This window comes from Blennius ocellaris (genome assembly GCF_963422515.1).
Source record: "Blennius ocellaris genome assembly, chromosome: 17".
In the NCBI taxonomy this organism is placed as follows: Eukaryota; Metazoa; Chordata; class Actinopteri; order Blenniiformes; family Blenniidae; genus Blennius; species Blennius ocellaris.
Window position 1 is genome coordinate 1,535,472 of NC_137666.1, and position 22,818 is coordinate 1,558,289.

Consider the following 22,818-nt stretch of genomic DNA (forward strand, 5'->3'; position numbering starts at 1 on the left):
AGTTTGTTTTACAGATTTCTTGTACAAAAATGAAATGAGCTTCGGCTGTTTTTCCCAATCCGCAAAATAACTTTATTTCTTTTGTACGTTTCATGCATCACAAAACCTGAGACGATTTAGTAACTTCAATTTATAAGCAAATAAATCAGACTTTTGCAAGAATGAAACCTGACTTTATTACACAAGCACCATTAGTAAAAACGGTAAAAGAACGATGGACAGATTCATCAGCAGCGGTTTGAAATAAAACGCACTGGACAGTTTCAGACATCTTCTTTAGATTTAATAGAAACGAGAGAAATAAAAGTTGTTTGGCACAAACAGAGAAGATCTGGTAAACTTGAACCATATCCCCAGCCCCGCTGCTCATCCCACAAATGCATATTCCCTAAAAATTAAAGAGAGAAATAAACAGGTTTTCTGAAAAGAAAACAGCACCAGAGAAATAATCAAACAGACGATTTGTGTGTGAAGCTCGGAAAGTGTCTGATTCCAGGCTTCTTCTTTTTTCTTTTTTAAGATGTACGATATCCCCGTTTCCTTCCGACAGCCCTGGAGGCTCAACGGACTGGGAGATCCCCGGGTGTTAATGTGGCGAAGCTCCACAATTACATGCAAAACAAGCAACTTAAGATGCAAAGACAAATGCAAATGAAAAAACAAACAAACAAACCCAAAGATGCAGAAAGAGCAAAGTGAAATCCAATGAGCAGAAATGCAAAAATACCTTCAAATATCTGTTTTTTTACAAGAATGGAAAAAAGATTGTCCCCCCCCCCCCCCCTAATCTGTTTATTTTAAGATCTTTTATTCTAGCAAACTACTGGAGGCACTTTTTCTGTTTCCACTGAGACCTTTTGTCGCTCTTATTCTGCCTCCTTGTGGAAAAACGATAAAAATGCTTGCAGTGAGAACAGACAGGTCTGTTACTGCAGCGTTTACTTCAGAAATACACCAAACACGTTAAACCTGCCCTTAAGGTCAATTCTTTCTCTCTACTCGTACTTTACACGTCTACGTAAGCACTTAAGTTTGAAAACAATCCGTCACAAACTACAAACTTTGGTGTCTCTATTAAAAAAATAGATGATTTACCCTTAAAATACTTTAACATTCCTTTGTCTATAAATGAGATGAGTTTAAAATAATATCAAATAAAAATATTCATGTAAAGGGATATGTGAAGGTTGCAAATTCCTGAAGAAAATGTAAGAAGTCAGACGTTTGTCCTTAATTGTTGAGTTTGTAGGATTTGCTGCCATCTAGCGGTGAGGTGGCACATTGCAATTACCTGACGTTTCTCTAGTTTTAGTTTTACGCTCATGAAAAACACAGTTTCAGGTGACATATTGAGCATAACGCACCTTTAACGCACATTTATGACACAAACAGTTTATATTCAGGATGTAATTCATCGATTAGCTTAAAATTACCCTGTCAAATGTAGTGAGATCAACCCGCTTCTGCGATAAAAATGTGCGTTTCTGCAGCAAAAGAATGTGCGATACATGACACAGTACAGTACCCAGTGTCACCCAAGATCACGGATGGACTTTATAGATTAGCCGCAAACCTAACATATTGTTTGTTTGTTTTTTTTATACAGCTTTGAGAGCTCAAGCAAATTGGAAAAGAAAGAAAAGAAGTACCACAGTTTAATCATTTAAAAAAAAAAAAACCCGCTAAGTTTATAATTCATAAAATGTCAGTCTATTTTTAGTGTTCGCATTTTTGGAGTTTGACGGCGTGATCGATGACGTTGCCGTCACTCAAAGACCAAATAAGGTGGTGAAATGTGGAGTAAACGTGAAGAAAACACGAGACCCCCCCCACCGGGGAAGTGAGGGGGAACAATGGCGTCACGTCATTAAAGGCCCGGCTCTCCCTCCCGTCCTTCTCTACAGCGCGAAGCGGCTCTCCACCTCGTCCGCGATCATCTCGCCGATGGCGAGGGAGGAGGTGGCCGCCGGGGACGGGGCGTTTCTCACGTGCAGCACCCGGCCGCCCACCTCGCCGACGCCGCCGTCGAACACGAAGTCGTCCACCAGGTTGCCGTCCCGGTCCAGCGCCTGGGCCCGGACCCCCGACGGACCCCTGGGGAGGAAACACAGCAGAGGGGGGGGGGGGGGGGGGTTACAGAGGAGGACTTTACACTCCAGATGTGTTCAGTCTTTCTGTATTTATCGCCGTTACAGTGGAATATAGAACAATTAAAAACAACATGAGATGAACCTGCTTCCACTTTTATCACGTTGTTGTTGTTGTAAAAAAAAAAACAGTGTCAACAAAGCATCAAGCAACCCGACGTGAATCACAATCGTTCCTTCGATATTGTAAAACTCAAAGCGTTTTAAGGAGGAGGTGATCGAATGGTTGAATTTGAATTTTATTTCGTCAGCCCACATGGAAAGAACCTATACGAGGATATATGTGCATATATGGAACCTATAAGCAGTTTATATGCACATATATGCTTATATATGCCACAATGGAGATTCAAAATTCAAATAACTTTGTTTTGAGACAACAGGGGAGGGGCAGAGTCGGAGGAACCTTAGAAGTAGAACCCCCAACTATCGTTTTTTGCAAAGTAGTGTGCTACATTTCACTAGGCCTTTAAGCGAACGACTTGAATGAGGTCGTATGAGGTCAGCAGGAGGAAGTGAGAACCCACCTTGCGACGTCGCCCAGCGAGAGCTCGGGGATGTACTTCTGCAGGAGCTTGACCTGCGCCCCCATCACCAGCCCCCGGTACATCTCCCCCACGCCGTACGTGATGTTCCTCATCACCAGCCTCTGGAGGCCCCTGCAGGAACACACATCACACAAAGGAGTTGCTGGAGTGACCTCGTGACCTTTCTGGGCACACGCACACACACACACACACACACACACACACACGCTCCACCTGAAGGACAGCGCGTCGGCGAAGTCCCGGGCGTTGAAGTCGTACACCCGGTAGCCCTCCCTCTTGAAGGCCAGCACGGCGTTGGGGCCGAGCCAGATGCTGCCGTCCATGCGGGGGGTGAAGTGGACGCCGAGGAAGGGGAAGCGAGGGTCAGGGACCTGGACGAGGGACGGACACAAGCTGAAACGTACGGATAGAAAAAAAAAAAACCTCCGACACAGACGCCCGTCTCGCGGCCTGATCTGGATTTTTGAAGTCCATCAATCCCACATTGATCGTTCTTCACATCAGAAGATATTATAATATTGAAAAATCTTAACATTGATATTAAAGAAAGGAAGAAACCCCCCCCCCCAAAAAAAAAACATTCTATAACTATCTCTCTTTTTTTTTTTTTTATTGTATTTATTTAATGTGGAAAAAACTTGAATTATTCCAAATTTGTTGCACAAAAAAGACAATTTTACAAATAGACTTAATATGAAAAATGCAAACACGAAATAGGTATTAAAAATCTATATTTAAAATATTCAAAAGCAGTGAAAATGGCTTGAAATAGCAAATTTTTTGAACATTCTGGGTGAAATAGAAGCTCCACAGTGGCGGTACAGCAGGCCGACTCACAGGGTAGATGTTCCCTCTGACCAGGTAGTTCTTCTCGGGCTTCAGGACCAGATAATCTCCCCTGAACGGGACGATGCGCGGCTCCGGGCTGCAGCCGGAGATCTGCGACAGGCGGTCGGAGTAGAGGCCGCCGCAGGTCAGGACGTAGCGGCAGCGCACCTCGGCACCCTGCGGGCAAGACGGCGGTTCGATTCCAGTGAATGGAGGCGCCAGCGGGATTATATAACGGATGAATGGCAGAAAAAAGTGGTTGTAGAAGTGATGGAGACTAATTAAAACGCAGGAGCCGTTTAGAGACTTCAAGTTGAACGAAAACAAGATTCACTTCATACATTTACTATTAGAGGCGCCGATAAAACCGAGATGGCGTCATTTTCTACGGTGGCCCTGAAGTGCAAACCACAACAACAAATCACTAAACACAACAACAAATTGAAAAACACAACTGCAAATTCAAAAACACAACACAAATGAAAAAACACAACAAAGTTGATGTTGTTGTGTTTTTTCATTTGTTGTTGTGTTTTTCAATTTGTTGTTGTGTTTTTTCATCTGTGCTGTTTTTTCATTTGTTGTGTGTTTCATTTGTTGTTTTTCTCATTTGTTGTTGTTTTTAATTTGTGTTGTTTTTCAATATGCTGTTGTTTTTTCCATTTGTGTTGTTTTTCAATTTGCAGTTGTGTTTTTTCATTTGTTGTTTTTTTTCAATTTGTTGTTGTTTTTCAATTTGCAGTTGTGTTTTACAATTTGCTGTTGTGTTTAGTGATTTGTTGTTGTGTTTTTTCATTTGTGTTGTGTTTTTCAATTTGTTGTTGTGTTTTACAATTTGTTGTTGTGTTTAGTGATTTGTTGTTGTGGTTTGCACTTCAGGACCACCGTCATTTTCTCCTCGACTGGCAGGAGCCTCACCTTCGAGTCCCTGATGGCGATTGGATATTTCATCCCTGCAAGTTGAATAAAAAAAAAAAAGAGGATTTAAAACCATATAACACACACACACACACACACACACACACACACACACACACACACACACACACACACTGCCCCGTTACCGTCGCTGCTCCCGGCCACGCCCTCCTTGGCCGTGGAGATGTCGTTCACCTGGTACCCGGTGACCACGGTGCCGCCGGCGTCCTGGAAGTCCGTCCCGTAGCTGAGCGCCACCATGCGCCAGTCCACGATGCCCGTGTAGGGAGAGTCCAGCGCCATGATCCCCTGGAGGCGCCGCGCTTTATTACAGCTTTTTAAAAGCGTTCTTTCTCGGGTAGACGCGTAAAAATGTGTGTGTGTGTGTGTGTGTGTGTGTGTGTGTGTGTGTGTGTGTGTGTGTGTGTACCCGACAGTACGGCTCCCGCTCCCGGATGCCCTTGGCGTCCATCATGCTGAGGTCACGCACGTTGTTCTTCAGGCCGCGCTCGTACAGAGCTCTGAGTCGGGGGACTTCCTCCTGCTCCACGGCCACGATGAGCTGACACACACACACACACACACACACACACACACACACACACACACACACACACACACACACACACCGCTAATTCACCTCACATGCTCGTGCAAAGGACGGTCACGAGTTCAATTCCCCATCTCCACCTGGCCAGAGTGCCTCTGAGCAAGGCACTGACCCCCCCAAATCACTCGCAACATAGATAGATAGATAGATAGATAGATAGATAGATAATTACTTTATTCATCCCCGAAGGGAAATTGTCTTGTTGCAGCAATCTGGTACATACAAATATTATAAAATACAATAGAATAGAAATAAAAGTAAAATCTACAAATATCTGGGTATAAGACATAAAGTAAAACACAGAACGGAACATGGGCACTTAGAAATAAGCAGGAGAAAAAAGCAAGATAAATAAATAGTAAGGTGCCGTGGCAGAGCCATTAGAAGTAGGTATTATATAATAATAACAATAATACACATAATAACAATGTGTAATAGTGTATAACACTCGTGTATAGTACTACTAATAATGGTAGCAATAATATAACAATAACAATATATATATATATATCAGTAATAATAATAATAATAATACCAATAGTAATAGCATACTTATATTAATAATAATACCAATGGTAATAGTGTACTTGCACATGTATAAATATATGTATATGTACATGCAATATGCCATATGAAATATATGATATAATATAAGTATCAATGTAATTGAGTCCAGGTGATGATTGAGGCTCTGACGGAGGTAGAAGAGTTAAAAAGTCTTATTGCCGTGGGGAGGAAGGACTTCCTGTCACGTTCCTTAGAGATATACACATTTGACTGCAAAAACCCAGCGGCTGGCGCCAAAGAAAATCTAAATAAAAGCCACCGCGGCTCTATATCTTGTATTTAAGGTTAACTGGAGACGCCCAAATTGCACGTCTGTGTTTGTGGCATGAAGCAGCGGCGCCTCTCACCTTCCCACACCTCCGGTAGGGCAGGCCTTTCTTCTGGCAGTACTCGTAGGCCAGGGTGGCTCCTCGCACACACAGGCGGGCCTTCAGGGAGCCCGGGGTGTAGTAGATCCCGCTGTGGATCACCCCGCTGTTGTGCCCACTCTGGTGGAGGGCTGGCGGCAGGAAGCAGGGGACCAAACAAACACGGGGTTTATTTCAACACTGTAGTTGTAGTTGGAAATTCATAGTATTAAATCCACCTCCGGTTATTGGAGATATTCAGATTTTTTTTTCCAATAATAAACATAAAAAACAAACAAAAATTTTGTAATATTGCCTCAAATATATTACAGTCATTCGAGTCAGTGGAGTATTATCTGGTAAAAATAAAAAATTATTCTAAAAAAAAAAAGAAAAAGAAAAAAAGATGATTATTTTATTATAGGAAATTATTATTCTTCATTCCAGTATAATTCTGCTATTATAATAAAATTAAATACAATTTTATTAAATAAGATCTGTAGCATTTTGTGATTTTTAAATGAAAAGTGCCTTAGAAATTTTTAATAAATAAACAAAATAAAACAAAATAAAAAAATAAAAAAACAAATATATATATATATATATATATATAAAACCATCTCTATAAACTGACCCTATTGATCCATACTTTTTCTTTTCTTTTTTTTTTACATTTCTAGTGAACGTATTCAAAGTTATTCTGGTGTTACATTCCATCCATTTACTACCATTTATTTGAAATATAAATAGATTTTGATATCGTTGCATCTCTGATCAACAAGGGTCGTTTCTAAATGTGCACTTTAAATAAAGTTTCACGTGACTATAATAAGCGTCTGTTGCGTAAAAAGTCCAGATGCAGCACTTTTACATGCGACCAGCACCGACTTCCAACGAGAAGCTCTAAAAACACTTCAAGATGCCGCGGCCTCGTCACAAACACGTTTATTATTGTTGTGTTTTCCTGCAGCCTCGGCTCTGACCTCCGACTGTATGAAAAAAATCGAATCTGTATTCAACAAAGCCGAAGCTTAAAAGCGCCACTTTCTCCAAGTCGTCTTTAACCAGAGCCACGTGCTCGACACGTTCCCCGCGGGCCTCCACCCACCGAGCTCGCTCTCCTTCTCCAGCAGGACGAAGCTGAGCTCCGGGTGTCGGAGGATCAGCTCTCTGGCCGAGGCCAGGCCCACGATGCCCCCCCCCACCACGGCCACGTCGTACGAGCTGCACAGGGGGAGGACAGGAAGGAGCGGGAAGTTAGAAAACTGAAGTGGTCACTCGTCGGCGACACGACAGTGTTTGGATCCGCTTGTTTTAAAGTCCGACTTTTGATCGGGAGAGAATCCTGCTGTCGTTTCGTCTCCACGGAAACCAGAATACATCCCTGAAATGTCACACGGGAAATCCTCCAACTCACACAAATTACAATCTGAGTGCAGGACTTCCTAGAACAGATTGAAGAGAAGTTCATTCTATTTGATTCCATCATGATTTGCAGGAGATAATTACACTGATTCCCATAAAAGGGGTATTTCCTTTGGTATAAAGTCACTTTAACGCAAAAAAAAGGTTATTTGCACTATTAGTTCTAGATAGATAAGAAAGAGATTCCTGTCTAAATGTAGTTACAAATATTACATTTTATAATTTCAGAACACCGACTTCAAGAAAAACTACAAGGGAAAAGTTTCTATTGATTTGTGAAATATCCATTTTGACTATGAACGACTGAATTGGACAACACTCCAGCATGCAGCGGGTGAGAACAGACTGTTTCCTTCTCTTTAATTCAATCCAATCTGTTCACAGGGACTTTTTTCAGGAACACAATGTTCACCGGGAAAGAAAACGGTTCCATGCTCATGCGCCCTTGTAAACAGTCAACATCTTGTTTCAGTTTTGGAAAATTAAAGCCAGACACAGGATCATAAAAGCTCCACGAACCCAAGAAATGAAGGGAGAGGAGGCGTCACATGGACGAGGGAAGAGATCAGGATAGTTTCTGGAAGTGCAAGTTATTCAGAGGAATAACTTAATGTTTGATGAGAGAAGAAGCCCGGGGCAGACTTAAAGTACAACTAAAGTTCATATATCCTGTGAAACGGTCTCCGATGAATGTTTGAGTTTAAACATTACATAGGTTTTAAATTAACAGCTGTTCATTTTTGTGGTTGGAGTTTATCATTATAGATTCCATACATGTTCTCAATGATAATTGTTTTCAAACTTGATGTTTTATAAATATTTTTTACCGTTTTTTGCTTTTAAGGTATTTTGGCATCACCTTTACAGAAACAGATTAATATGAGGGAAGCTGCCGCGTTGAATTACATTATTATCATATTATTAAGTGTCAATACACTGGTGAGGCCAAGTTTCAAACTAAATACCTGCTTATATCTAAATAGATCTTAAAAACTAACATGAACACAAGCTGTAAGGTTTTAAAACAGGGTCAGGACACACGTCTTCTGGTGAGGAAACAATGTGAAGATCTGGTGGAACTCAAAGCACAATAGTTGTGCAACCCTGCAGCCGCACGGTGTCCCTGGTAATTAAAGTTTCGCAGACATGCAGGCAGCAGCTTGTCTGTGTCAGTGTGTGAAACGAAGCCCAGATTAGACGCGTTTTTTTGTCACGTGAATGAGAAGAACACAAGTTTCCTTTGATCTCACCTGTGCAGCCGCCTGCTCGCGACGTCCTTCAGCACTTTGAGCTGCAGCGCGCCCGCCGCCTTCACGCCGGCGTTGTTAACGACTCGAAACATCCTGACCGCGGCTCATAAAGCGGCTCACAGTCGCTCCGCCATCGTGCCGCTCCACGGGCGAAGACACCTCCTGAACTCCGTGCGCCGTGTTTTGCTCCTCCTGTGGCGGCTGTCAGTCGCCCATCCGGCCGCTTCGTCTTGAATAAGAGCCGAGTGGAGCCGAGAAGAGCCGAGCGGAACCGAACTGAGCCCAGCGGGAGCCACGCCCCCTATAACGACCCTTCCGGTTTTGACAGAAGCTTTATTGATTTTTGGGACTTACAAACATAATAATACCGCTGTGACTTTTTTGTCTTTTAAACTGTAACACTTTTTTTTTTAGTGCATCAAAGTTATTACGCCCTTGACAGACAAAACTACGATATGAAATTTCCAATATATGTGATTCTTTGTGAATTTTTCAGTCATCTCGGAAATAGGGAGGTACCATTTCCTCACGTACGGTCACATTCAAACAAATAAGCGCAAACGAATTTGATAAATATCAAAATGATGTACTTAATGTTAAACTTTAGGTTCTGAATTGTATCTGGCCTTTCAATTTCTATTTCTGGCTCATTTAGCCACAGCTTTTAGCCGTGGTGACGTCAACGCGTACAGCCAATGGGAGCGCGCGTCTGTCCGTGACGTCGTGAGGTCATCGGGTCACAGTGATGGCGGCGCCTCTGATGTAAACAATCCGCTTCGTTTGGAGGACAGGTGAGAGTTTTGCGACGTTTGTCGCCTCAGAATATCTGAATACACTTCGTGTGAACCGGCTCGTGACTGTTGTGTTTTAGCGCGTGCTGCTCACAGACATGAGGCTGTTGTCGCAGGCGGTGCAGCGCGCGGGGCTGCTGCAAAGCTGCGGGAGCCGCAGACACTTCTGGGGCTGGCTCAACGCTGTTTTCAACAGGTGAGATCGTAAAGTGAACAAAGACACGTGATAAACATGTCGATGTTGTTATTATAAACTCTGATTAAAATAAGCCAATAGTTCACGTGATTTACATCTATTATTTACTGGAATTGTGCACTCACCTTGACAAGAATTGTTTGTGATATAGTTGGATCATCAAACATTTGCTTTTCCCAATAGTAAAGAGGTCAGTGTCATATAAATTACAAAGAGTTTAAAGGAAAATATCCCACTGCCTGTAAAGGAAAATTGCAAGTCTAAGAGTGGCGCCTCATATTTTATGTACTGTGAGCCAATTTGTTCAATGGGTCATGTTGACATTATATTCTTTTTAAACACACTTGAATCAGATATCGGTGGACATAAGTCAATCACTGTACGTTTGAGTACATTTTTAAATTGTTTTCCTCACTATGAGCAAGTTTCCCCACCCTGCACACATTCAGAAGTGCAGCCAGCAGGCATGATTTATTAAATTAACAAGTCATTGTCCCGTGTGAAGCAGCTGATTCCTCATCTCCCGCCCGTCAGAACACGGGGAATTTCCACCACAGTCCCTCTGAAGTGTGTCTCTGCTCAGGGTGGACCACGAGCGGATTAAAGCGGTGGGTCCGGACCGAGCGGCGGCCGAGTGGCTGCTGAGATGCGGCGCCAAAGTGAGGTTCCAGGGTTTCGATCGCTGGCACCACGACTACAACGGGCTGCCAACTGGGCCTCTGGGCAGATACAAGATCCAGGGGATCGATGCCACCGAATCCTGCATCATGTACCGAGGGTTTGACCACCTGGGTCAGTGTTACAGCGCAGAGTATTACTTGTCCTTGTTACTTGTCCCAATCTCATTAACCGCCCACTAGTATTCCTCGTATTTTGATACCTTCGGGATCTAAACATCATTTTGAAGATCAGCCTTTTACGTAGTGCTGCTCGGTGGAGCTGCACGAGTCGCCCTCGGCATTGAGCCGCCACCGTGTGCAGCAGATGTATTAAAGTGATGAAGGGTGTTAAGATTAAAGATTAAAGCCGAGTTCAGATGTAGTGAATTTTGCATGAAGCGTGTTGGCACGGGTTCGACCTCGCCGGTTGACCTGAAAGTGATTCCCCCTCGGTGTTAACAAGAAAGTAAAGGCGAGGGCGAAAGAGCATCTCTCTTTGAGATCGACCTTCCAAAAAAATGACGCAAGTCAACGGGATGTTTTACAGCGTGGCAGCGGCACGGCGAGCCCATTCATTTTGGTGTCGAGTTCCTTTTTTTTTTTTTTGCTTGGTGTGGCTTGACGCTTGTCTTGTTTCCTACGTGTTTGCTGCCTGCAGAGGGATTGAAAGATGTGGAAGACATCAAGCTGAACAAGTGCGTCTACATCGAAGACGCCTGTCTGGAGAGGCTGGGCTCCATCCAGAACCTGCAGGACAGCGTGTGCATGATGGAGGTGGTTTCCTGCGGGAACGTGACCGACAAGGGCGTCGTCGCGCTGCACAGGCTCAGGTGAGACGCAGCTCATCTAGACTCTGATGTAGCTATAAAAACAAAAAATTCAGAACAGACAGTGGCTCTCGCGTCGTTCATTTGTGTGCAACTTGTCTGCAGGAATCTGGAGTATCTGTTTCTCAGCGATCTTCCCGGAATCAAAGACAAAGAGACGACGGTTGGCCGGCTGAAGACGGCGCTTCCACGTCTGGACGTTCTCGTCGACTTGGACTGATCCAGAATTATTATTTTTTTTTGTGCGTTTCTTAAATAAGGACACCATCAGCACGGGAGAACCGTTTTTGAGTTGCAGAGCTTCGACGTGCCGACATGTAAATGATTTGGTTTTATGATGCGTTCATGTAAATGTCACAAGGTTGGAATTTCCTGTTTCCATGACAACAAAAATGGCTAAAATGAACACCTGAAATCTACAAATAAATGAGTCGACACACAGAATACCGATGTTTGTAGAGGAAACTATGGAAATACGGCACTTTAGCGGGCTTCTAGTTCTTCTACACTACATATGCTGGGAAAATGAATCGCCGCTGCTTGAACTTGAATTTTGATCATTTTTGTCGAGTACATTTTGAGAAAAATGCTCATTTCTGCTGTAGATGAACCAAAACTTCTCAGAGGTGTCTAATTCTAAAGCGTGTGCAGACAAAGTGTGTGTTTGTGTGTGAGCGTGGTGCAGTAAAGTTCAAGCACTTTAAATCGTTTGATCGTTTTATTAAAGGTTACGTTCATAATGAATGTACACAGAAAGCAATTTGTAAGGATTTTAAGAGTCATTTAAATATATATATAGATTTTTTATTTTTTTTTATTATTTTGGCATTTGTTGTAAAATCTGAGAGGACAGTCAAATGGCTGAAAAACCTCCTTAGCACCAGAGTTCCAGAGACGATCCAGGCCGGCGTTAAATGTTGGTAAAGGTGAGCTAAAGCAACGTCTTTGCTCCAATAAATATCACATCCAGAAATGCTTGTGAGTCGATCTACATTATAACTTAAACATTAAACTCCCTACTATAAACGCGTCACTCTTAAAGAGTCCCTCATTATATATATATATATGTATAAAACAATTAATATTTGGCAAACCAGTAAAGGCAGTACGTCGTCGGTTTTACCTCCAGTCTACTGGGCGGCTACGGGAGAAGCGGCACGTCGCTCCTCATCTTCTCTACAGGTCGGCTTGAAACGCAGGCTGTCGGGGACACAGTGCATAGACTGACAGCAACACAGAGACACAACGCTCTTTTAAAAAAAAGAAGAAAAAAAATCCTTGAATCCTTGTGGAAGCTGCAGAGCTGCACCGGTCAGATGTTGGGCAGGTGGTAGTTGAACCTGCGCAGGTTGTTGTAGTACTTCTTGTTGTCCAGAGCGGGAAAGATGCTGCTGCTGGTCAGCTGTGGCAAATACTGCAGGATTTTTAAAAAAAAAAAGAAAGAAAGAAGAGAGATCAGTGAAATACATTTTACATGAACGCAAATGTTTGTTTTGGTCAGGATTAGAGCGACGCATGTTCATTTGGAGCAGATCTTTAAAACTGCCATTGTTTGGCTTCACTGGAATTAGAACTTAATATGACATTGATTCTTCCCGAAAAAAAAAAGAAAAAGGTTGTAGTGTTCTAGTTGAGCATAACATTTGGAGTCGGGCTACTGAAGCTGTTCTTGTATTGCTATAATAAAGTCTAAATAAAAATACATCGAGTTGCATTTCATTCACACGGCAGAAGTGCTGTACATACATTGAAATGGTGGAGAAAAAAACCTTATATTTGTTGTAAAAACATAATTTACCAGGGTTGTTCAAACTTCTGAGAGCCAGAATTGATCATTTCCATCAGTTCCCCTGACCTTTAATTTTTCATCCCTAAAATTCGGAGCCGAGTAAACCATCTTTGCCATTTGGATAAAGCAGAATTTAAAAAGAACCGTCACTATTATTTCTCTGTTTAAACAAAAGTGCCGTTAACGGTCGTTAAGAACAGGAAGTGAAAGTCTACTGTGACTTGAGGGCCGAGGCGGTCGGGAGCGTTTGTTCTGGGATGGCGGCTCACCCCGGGGGGGAGGTGTCTGCGGGGGAAACGCGTCCTCTTGTTGCCGGGGCGATCCGGCTCCCGCGACGCGCCGTCGCTCTTCTCCCTCAGGCTGTCGAAGTACGGCTGCTGCAGCAGCTGCTCGCAGCTCAGACGCTCCGACGGGTCCATCCGGAGGCAGCCCTGCAACAAACAAACAAACAAGAAAATAACAAATTAATAAACAATTAAAAATACTTATATTGCTGCAACTTCCTTGCATACTTGTTTTCTCGTTTGTGTAAATCCAATTCATATATATTTGAAGTTGCATCACGTTATTATGCAACTTCTTCGGTCCTCCGTTGAGTTGAATCAACGTTCAGACTCTGGATCACTGTTTTTGTTGCTTTACGTCAAAATATTTTCACAATAAAACTTCCACTACGTATTTCTTTTACTCTGTATGACGGATGTGCTTTGGTCAGAGATCTCCGTTCAGGTAAATTCAATCAATTACCCACGACTGATGATGAAATTAAATGTGTTTAATGGTTTTGTATCCAAAAGTACAGTTCAGTAGAATTGTAAGTAGTAGTATTTGTCGTCAAGTACACATTTCCAGTATTTCACCGCTGAGTATTACGCGTGTCAGTGTGGATGAACCAGTGACTTTATGATTGAGTCAGAGGCGTTTACCTTCATGAGGCTCAGAGCTTGATGTGACAGGTTTGGATATTTCTGCTCCAACGGTTCCTGCAGAAACAGAAGAATTTTTTTTTTTTTGTTAATTTCGCTCATTAATTTGAATTTAAATATTCAAACACGTGTCTCACCATCTCCTGTGGCTCCGGGATGGAAACGCCACAGAAGAACTGGTTGTTGCTGAAGACCTGCTGGTGTCGGGGGATCAGGTCTCCTGCAAGGGGGACAGAAAAACACTTAATCTCATCGGTTTGAGGGAAAAAAATAGAGAATCCAGTCGACTGAGGAGCTGCAGGAGGTTTGAAGCCACTTCAACATCAAGGCAACGTGTGGGAGGTGGGCGAGAGCGTAGAAGCCCCCCGGTCGCTCTCAAAGACCTCCAGAGGTTTGGAAGAGGCTTTCAAGTGATAAAGTGGCTTCTACATCTGGAAGTCTTTCTTTTCTATTCTCTTCTCGGTTTAGTGACGAGTCGACAAAACGAAATGACAGGAATTATCGTCAAGGTTCAGCACCTGAACACAAAAACAACGTGATGGCAGATTGTTGTTGTGGCTTTTGTACCTGTACTGCATCTCTAAACTTTGTGTTGCAATTTTTTTCTTGATAATATTTTGAGGTGGGACTACTTTGTTTTGCGTTGCTGCTTTTACTTGTCTTGTAACGTTTGTATCTCGTCATACGACGTCGATGTCTTGTGTTGCAACCTTTGTACTTCATGAAGTGAGTTTGGGATCATATGTTGCAACATTTGTATCTTGTTTGTGTTGTCCTGCTTGCAACTTTTGCAACTTTTTTGTGTGCAACTTTTCCATCTTTTAATGCAACTTTTGGATCCTGCTAGCAACTTTTGCATCCTGCTAGCAACTTTAGCATCTTTTTTTGCAACTTTTGCATCCTGCTTACAACTTTTGCATCTTGTTTTGCAACTTTTGCAACCTGCTTGCAACTTTTGCATCTTGTATTGCATACCTTTGGGTCCTGATTGTAAGTTTTGCAACCTGCTTGCAACTTTTGCATCTTTTATTGCAACTCTTGGATCCTGCTTTTAACGTTTGCATCCTGCTTGCAAATGTAGCATTTTTTTTGCAACTTTTGCATCTTTTATTGCATACTTTTGGATCCTGCTTGCAACTTTTGACTCTTGTATCTCTTGTTGCAGTTTTCACATTTTGTTGTAGCATTCTGTGCATCCATGCTTTTATCTTCATAGAGTTGTGGCCCATCGCAGATCAGTCAGCGTATATCATCACATTACTACGTGTATGTACATACATACACACACACACACATGCATGTGGCGCCTGGTTGGAGACGTACCGAGAGTCTTTCTGATGAGGTACAGCTGATCCATGTCAGACTTCCCAGGCCACAGAGGAATCCCCGACAGCAGCTCGGCGAACACACAGCCGACGGCCCACACGTCCACCGGAGCGCCGTACTGAGTGTCGCCCACCAGCAGCTCGGGGGCGCGATACCAGCGAGTCGCCACGTAGTCCGTGTAGTAGTCACACGGACCAGCTGACGGAAGCAAACGCACGCCTTCAGGTGTTGCTTACAGAGATTGTGATTCATTCAGACATCAATTACCGGTCAAATGCTTCAAAGATTACATTCCCCCGTTTCACTGTGATGGAGTTTTTTTTTTTGAGAAAAAGCTTTTGTGAGGCTCAGACTGTTCTGACAAGGTCAAATTCTATCAGCTTGTGTAAAACTAATTAAAGTCACTGGTCTGTGCGATTCAATTACAGGGTGTGTGCAACACCTCTGGCCGCCACTAGGTGGCAGCGTCCTTGACAATGCAGCAGCAGCAGCAGCGGTTGCTGGTACAAACATCTCCAGACTCACTGAGGATCCTGGCGAAGCCAAAGTCGCAGAGTTTGATGACCTGGTGTTTGGTGATGAGGATATTCTCCGGCTTGACGTCTCGGTGAATACACTGCACACACACAGAGGCCCAAGGAACAGGCGAGGATATTAAATCAGGAGCTTAGAAATAAAGACTTTTAAAGCTGCTTTGAATTGTGGGAGGTGAAGAATAAAGGGTCAGCGTGAGAAATGGTTAAAAAAAAGAAAAGGGAGGGGAGGGAGGGATGTTAAATTTGTGTTAAATAGGGGCCCTTGGAGCATTTGTTGTGTCTCGGTGATACATTAACTGCTGGTCAGCCGGGGGGAAGGAATTCTTGTTAAAAAAGGAGCCATAAAGCGGGGGGGGTGTCGGTGGGAGCTGGACGAGGGCGGAGGACGCAGAGGAATTTTAAAAACAAGCCGAGGGGAGAGTTTGACAAGTGGGAAATATATGACACAGACAGGAGGAGGAGGAGGAGGAGGAAGAAGGGTGGGGTGGGGGGGGGGGGGGGCTGTGTGGTTACTTACATTCTGTTTGTGGCAGAAGTTGACGGCTTGAAGCGTCTGCCAGGTTATACTCTTCACCAGATGCTCCGGGACCCTGAGCGACAAGATCAGATCCACACAGTCAACTGGGAGAGAATCATTAAGAGTTTAATACGAAGAGATATTTTAGTTAATATGTAAAAAAAAAACAAAAAAAACAATTTATGCAAGTTTCACTGTGTGCATGTGAGTGTCTTTCTATATTCGTATGGCCTAAAGGTGTATAATGTGTGAAACTCTGTTCTTCATATATAAAAACGAACCCTTTTCATGACAGGAATGCTTGAAGAAATGTAGATTTTCTGGTTGTGGAACAGTAAAGAAATGCCTGACAGATTCCAGCCCCTTTTCCTGTTCTGCATGTCGACACGATGGTGAATCTGATTAAAAAAATGACTTTGGTGTTTCCTCAGGATGGACTGGAGCTACAAAAAACGTATTCTAACAAAATGAATATTTGTCCCTCGGCCCCTGAACGGCTGCTTTCTGCTGCATAAAGAGGAAAAAAGGGTTAAAAGGGCCAGTCGGGGTCAAACGTCTCAAAACCCTGAAGATTTAACACGCAGCCAGCTGCTGCCAGAAGCTCTTCTTCACTTTTACTGAACGAGTGGGAGGAACTCCAGTGTTGACTTTTACAGGTCGGAGCAACAACCGGCGGTTTTCTCACGTGTTCAGCCTCAGAATATTAAAACACATTTTACACAATGGAGCCTAAACCCACAGCTTATATCCTGAAATATCCTTGTTCTACTCCAACCAAACGAATCACAACTCAAACATGTTCATTTTATTGTTAATAGAGACGACAGGAAACAGAGAATATTCATCTTTAAAACTAACAAAATAATTAAATGTTGATCAATTTATTATTTATTGTTTCAGCTCAAGTAAAAAAAACCAATCCAAAATATTCTTATTTGATTAATTAAAAAAAATAAATGTAAAAGCTAATGCAAATTTTTGATGTTGTTTATTAATAAAAACACAATAGTTACAGATTTAACATGATGCACTGGAATCAAACCACATTTTACTTTTAAAGTTAAGTTGTTAAGTTAAGTTCTTCAGAAATATTTTTGATGATTTATTTTTAAACACAATTGCAGTTAAAAATACACGCGAACATTAATTTCGACATTTCTCAGTGGAATGTGGCCGTTTTCTTTAACACAGGTCACCACATCAAGTTATTGGAATTTAGACCGTAAAATAAAAAAAGAGAAAAAAAGAACGATATCCTTCCAGGCGGATTCAAACCGTCGTCGTCTTCCACACTCAAGGTCAACACTGAAAATACACATATTCCCTTTTGCCTTGATATTTGATTCACTATCCACCTCACTTTTTTTAATTCATTTGAACTCATCACAGCAGCCAAACCATCCAAACGTGTATCAGCCTGTCCAGAAGCATGAAGACATGAACTGATCCTGGATAAACCTGGAATTTTGGCCCAATTTGTCTCGTCTGGCTACAAATGTGACATAAAAAACAACTTCATTTTCATTTCTTACGACGTGTTCACATACATGCACACAAGAAATGACAAAGAAGGAGAATGAAGATGCTTCACGTCGTCTCCTGTAAGATTCCGATGCAGGTTTTTTTTCCGCCAAAATTTAAATGATTGAGATTCGATCATGGGATCATGTCCATCCAGAGATGTCGCAAAGCATTATGGGATTGATCTGCCGACTGAATACCAACTCAAACTCCTCATCAGTATTAGAAAGTGTTTAAAGTAGTAAAACCAGATCACATATTTCAAGTTGTACCTAAACGAACATAACTTCTATATCAGAATAGTTTGCTGATGTTTGTGCTTCGTCAGAAAAGAGAAATCTGAGTTGAAAGTTTAAAAGAAGTTGAGGTTTATCGACGGGATCCTGAGTTGTTTGTTTGGTTTGTTGATTTCCAGCCTCGGGGGAGACGACAGTGAGCGACGGCGCCCCGCGATGTCCAACACTGGGGGGGGGGGGGGGCGTCTATAAGCGCCGTTGCCATGGAAACAGCTAATTCAAGCCCTGTGACTGGTAATCAATAACCACCTCCGTCCCCTCTCCCCACTTTGTCGCCGCTCCCCACTCTGAACCCCCCCCCCCCCGTCCACGTAAAATGTGGCTCCGCGCCACAGCAAAGCATTCTGGGAGAGCGTCGACGCCAGCATGCCGCAGCGAGGCGGGCCGGCCTCCCGGGAGACGAGCGCCGTGCCCGTCGGAGGGGGACAAAGCGCGGCGGTATATATGTAATGCGGCGATAACGCAGAGCACACAGCGGCCCGCTGGACCAAACGCCGCCGCGCAGATTTATGTTCCCGGGGCTCAAGGCGCCGCGTGTTTAAATTAAAAATATAGTCCCTGGATGGATCTGCGTCGTGGACGCTGGGAGTGGCTTGTTGTCTTAATTCACAAAAACAACTTTATATCACATAAGACGTTTCATTCATGCAAGTAAAACACATTTCGTAATGTGATTGTAGAATAATACATTTTTAATGTATAATATTCATCCCTTTTTAAACTAATCTGACATAAAAACGTGTTTTTATTGAGTGTAGATATGTCTCGATTTTTAATTTATGTCATTATTTTGAGTCAAAGTGAAGAAAATTACCTGTCGAAATCTAATTTATCAATTCAAGTAAGATATGATATAATATCTCGGCGTTGGCTATTTTTCTATTTTTTATGAAATATTAAGGTCATTTATCAGTTTTCTGAATATGAAGCAGATGATGTACGTCACCACACCTTATAATCTATAGACAAGAAGCCTAATTATATTTCATAATCTAATAGGGTTTAACTATGTTTCTTAATAATTTTCAAGTCATATATACATATATATACATATATATATATATATATATATATTACTTCTAAGACAACACAACTTTAACGTAATGTACAGGTGCATCAAAAAACGGTTAGTTGTTTTGCCGATTTCTTTCTAAGTTTCAATCCTTATAAACATTTTAATTGTGATAATTACGGCCTTTGTTAAAATACAAATTCTTGATATGATATTTACTCTTTCATTACTTGTAAACTAAAAGGATAAATAATGAATTAAAATGCTTGGGGAAAAAAAATCAGTTTATGTGCAACTGAATATATGGAAGTTGTACTGAATTATATTAAGGAAAAAAAAAAATCTACTTTTCTATTGTATTGTGATTTTTTTTACATTTTCATTTCGATGCGTCTGTGTATTTGTTCGAGAGCGAGGCTGTAAATCAACATTAGAATGAAGATTTTTGGCGTTTCTACAGTGAAAAGTTGTGACTAGTGGGGCAGAGAGACCACATAGCGTAAGAGATAATGTTTATATTTATCCGTCTCGTTGTTTGGGGGGCCTCTGTTAGTGCGTGTGCAGACACACCCACCCTCTGGGATGGCGGTCCAGCTCGTTGAGGACGGTGTGGTCGCAGTACTCGAACACGAGGTGCAGCTTCCTCTTGCGCCGAAACACTTCGATCAGGTTCACCAGGTTGGCGTGTTTCAGTTGCTGCGCAGACATTACAAAAACAAAAAGAAAGAAAGAAGAAGAACAAAACAAACCCGGGATGTAAATGTGGCTTGGACCCATCAAACGGACTAGAACCTTTATGAAGCGGGAGGTAATAAACATGCCGTTGCCCCTGGCGACACGTCCTGGTAATTATCTGCCCGTGTCCCGCAGAGCCACCGACCCTCACACCCACCGCATGACTAATTAAACCGGCAACGACGGCCCATAATCATCATTATTCAACATTAAAGACAACAAAGACCGGCCGGGTTTCAACGAATGAAAGTGACACAGAAAAAAAAACAAACACGGTGTTTTAGTTTCTCGCTCCTCTGCGCCGTGACATTTCACGCGGCGTCCGAGACGCAGGAGTCGGCCGTGAAGCAGCGGGGTTTTTTCCTTCCTTTGATTAAAGCCCTTTGAAGCCCGTCTGAACTGCTGCTGTGTTTTTTTTTTTAAAAGAAGAAAAGTGTTTCCTCTGTCCGCAAGAATTAACGGCAGCGTCCCGGCTGCTGGCCGCTCCACACAGGAGACACTCTTTATGCTTCAAACCAGGAAAAACAAGATTTATAACCATAAAGCTCCACGTCAGGTCTGGAGAACCGAGCTGAGAAGAGCACGGGACGAGTAAAATGTGGTCATTCGCTCATTTAGATAAGAGATTCAGATAAAAAACACCTTGGTCATTTAAACTTCATCTTCATTTGCTTCAGATTTGCTGTAAAACTCATAAAAGAGCCACAAAAATCACTATTTACTTAATTCTGACCGACAGATTGTTTTGTAGTTCCTGAAATAAATGTCATATTTTGACATTTTCTGTTTTCTCTACAGTAAAAAGTCCAAATGTACCGTTTCATCTCTGATGTACTTAATGATGAATGATAATTAAAGCTACTGATTTAACCAGACGGCTCTAAATAAAGCTTATTGAATCAAAATACATGCCTTTATTTACCCACTCTCGAAAAATATATTTAGTTTTGAGCCATTTCATGAAATCGAGGCTCGTTGCATCACAACATATAGAAATAATTTTAAACTGAAGACAGTTGCCTCTGTATTAAATCATTCTGTTGTTTTAGCTCATAAATTGGAATGATCCAGTTAAATTATGTAAAAATTCTGCACCTGGTGAACATTTTTCCTCTTATTATGCTTCATTATTACCTAAAATCTAAAATAGGCGTCTGATAACTTTGCATCAATCTGGTCATTTATTCCATAGCGTGGCCACAAGTTAACATTTATCTCATATTGTAGATAAAGATTCTGATATAATCTCTCAGCTTCACTCGTCTTATTTGAATTTTGTGCACTAAAATCTGAAACCAACAAATAATAGCAAATGTTTTAGTTCTACTCAACTTTTTTTTCCCTCAAAAAACTGAAGCAAATGTATAATTTTTGATTTTTTTTTTTTTAAACAATATTGCTATGTAGTTTAATGCTGAATAAAACCCATAAGCCACAATCTTGACACGAGTTGAGTTTAAAACAATATCGTCCCTTCAACTCCTACCTGAAGTGACGAAAAGATCAAGATTTGGTTCATAGAAATCGTTATGACTAAAAAAAATGTGATGCCACAACTCCTAATAACTTGACTATATTTTGATTTTCTCACTATTCTGACCTCCTCATTATGCAGCAGGACGCCTTTAACCTACATCGAGGATCATATTTGTATTTTTCCCACTTCTTAATCTCGTTCTTCAACTTGTTACGGGGATTTATAAAAGTCTGGCTCGGTTTCTAACCTTCAGCATCCTGATCTCCCGCAGGGCGATCTTCTTGATGACGGGGTCGTCCTCCGACTCCACAAACTTCTTGATGGCCACGATCTGCCCCGTGTCTTTGTTCCTGCACTTGAAGACGACGCCGTAGGAGCCCTCGCCGATCTTCCCCATCTTCTCGTACTTCTCCATCCTCGGGCGGGTGAGGACAGTGACTCCCTCAGGCGGGGGGAGGCGGCGGGGGAGGGGGGGGGACGACGTCCCTGAAGCCTGAAAACAAGCAGAAGCAGGAATAAATGAGGCGAGTTCAACCACCTGCTGATTCCAGATGCAGCTCCGGCAATTAAAACCACCAACAAGCTGATCTAGGTCAAGTATATTAGCATAAAAGCTCCGAGTGTGTTTGAACTCCAGTGTCTAAATGTTGAGATAGCCTCTTGAACTGCTAAAACGGAACGTCAGGCCAGTGTGCCAGCGGTTCGGACTGCGTACTGCAGACTGTATGAGGTCAGCTCCCCGGGGGGGCGGCAGAGAGAAAACAACTAACAGCAGGAAGAACCAACCAGGGGAATTAAATCAAAGTGACGCACTGGCACAGGAACATGTAAACGTTACAAAACACATGAATGAAAAGTGAAATCTACAGCTTGACTTGCAGGATTTTGATTGATACTCTTGAGTTTGCATGTGATGATAGATAAAAGACAAAAAAAAAAAATGTAAATCACATTTATGCATGAGGAAAGTTTGTGGTGGGAAAATAACAAAGTTGATATGAAATGAAAAGTCTGATATTAAGTGAAGTTTGCACTCACGTTCAGTGGGAGAGTCTGCAGATGTCTGTCAGTGTGATGATGTCGCCTCCTCGCTCTTCTCCTCCGTCTCCTCCTCTGCTCACTCTGACCCTGCAGGCCCGGCGTCTTCGGCTCGACTGTCCCCTGCAGCTGCAACAGGCTCCCGTCTTAAAGAGACAAGTACCACGCAACAAATACTCACATCCGGGCCGGATTTTCACAATAAAACCACCCGGGGGCGACGACTCGGCCTGCTGCAGGAACATAAAATGACCAGAAAGTGATTCCATAAGCTTCTTCAACCAACATATTTGATCTTTTAGAAATAAATGCATCTACAGTGTGGAGGCGTTCCTACAACATCACCAGGAATAAATATTATTAAGATCTTTAAGCTGTATTTTCAAGTACTCATCTATTTACATGCAGTACTGTGAAATATTGATGGTTTTTAATTTTAATTTGATCAAATCTTTGATTTAATTGCTGGAAAGAATAGCTGAACATAAGTATTTTTATGTGCAATAAATCTAAAATACATGGATGTTGAACT

General features: G+C 42.3%; 3 protein-coding genes across 3 annotated transcripts; 1 reads left to right on the forward strand and 2 right to left on the reverse strand.

Annotated features, from left to right (window-relative positions):
• Positions 1-261: 261 nt before the first annotated feature.
• Positions 262-8,893, reverse strand: l2hgdh (L-2-hydroxyglutarate dehydrogenase). Its single transcript, XM_080513033.1, has 10 exons — positions 8,641-8,893; positions 7,074-7,189; positions 5,966-6,117; positions 4,872-5,003; positions 4,588-4,750; positions 4,442-4,476; positions 3,533-3,700; positions 2,909-3,066; positions 2,675-2,806; positions 262-2,094 (listed from the first exon to the last, which is right to left on the reverse strand). The coding sequence occupies exons 1-10, from the start codon at positions 8,730-8,732 to the stop codon at positions 1,899-1,901; spliced, it is 1,344 nt and encodes a 447-aa protein (XP_080369159.1). The 5' UTR covers positions 8,733-8,893; the 3' UTR covers positions 262-1,898.
• A 472-nt stretch (positions 8,894-9,365) lies between these two features.
• Positions 9,366-12,357, forward strand: dmac2l (distal membrane arm assembly component 2 like). The gene is made up of 5 exons (XM_080513047.1): positions 9,366-9,431; positions 9,512-9,627; positions 10,211-10,419; positions 10,945-11,116; positions 11,219-12,357. The coding sequence occupies exons 2-5, from the start codon at positions 9,530-9,532 to the stop codon at positions 11,331-11,333; spliced, it is 594 nt and encodes a 197-aa protein (XP_080369173.1). The 5' UTR covers positions 9,366-9,431; positions 9,512-9,529; the 3' UTR covers positions 11,334-12,357.
• Positions 12,358-12,397: 40 nt separating this feature from the next.
• cdkl1 (cyclin dependent kinase like 1 (CDC2 related kinase)) lies at positions 12,398-21,663 on the reverse strand (the record flags this gene model as incomplete). Its single annotated transcript, XM_080513038.1, has 9 exons — positions 12,398-12,527; positions 13,172-13,333; positions 13,829-13,885; positions 13,966-14,048; positions 15,152-15,352; positions 15,680-15,770; positions 16,208-16,280; positions 19,611-19,732; positions 21,496-21,663. The coding sequence occupies 9 exons, from the start codon at positions 21,661-21,663 to the stop codon at positions 12,426-12,428; spliced, it is 1,059 nt and encodes a 352-aa protein (XP_080369164.1). The 3' UTR covers positions 12,398-12,425.
• Between the last annotated feature and the right edge of the window lie 1,155 nt (positions 21,664-22,818).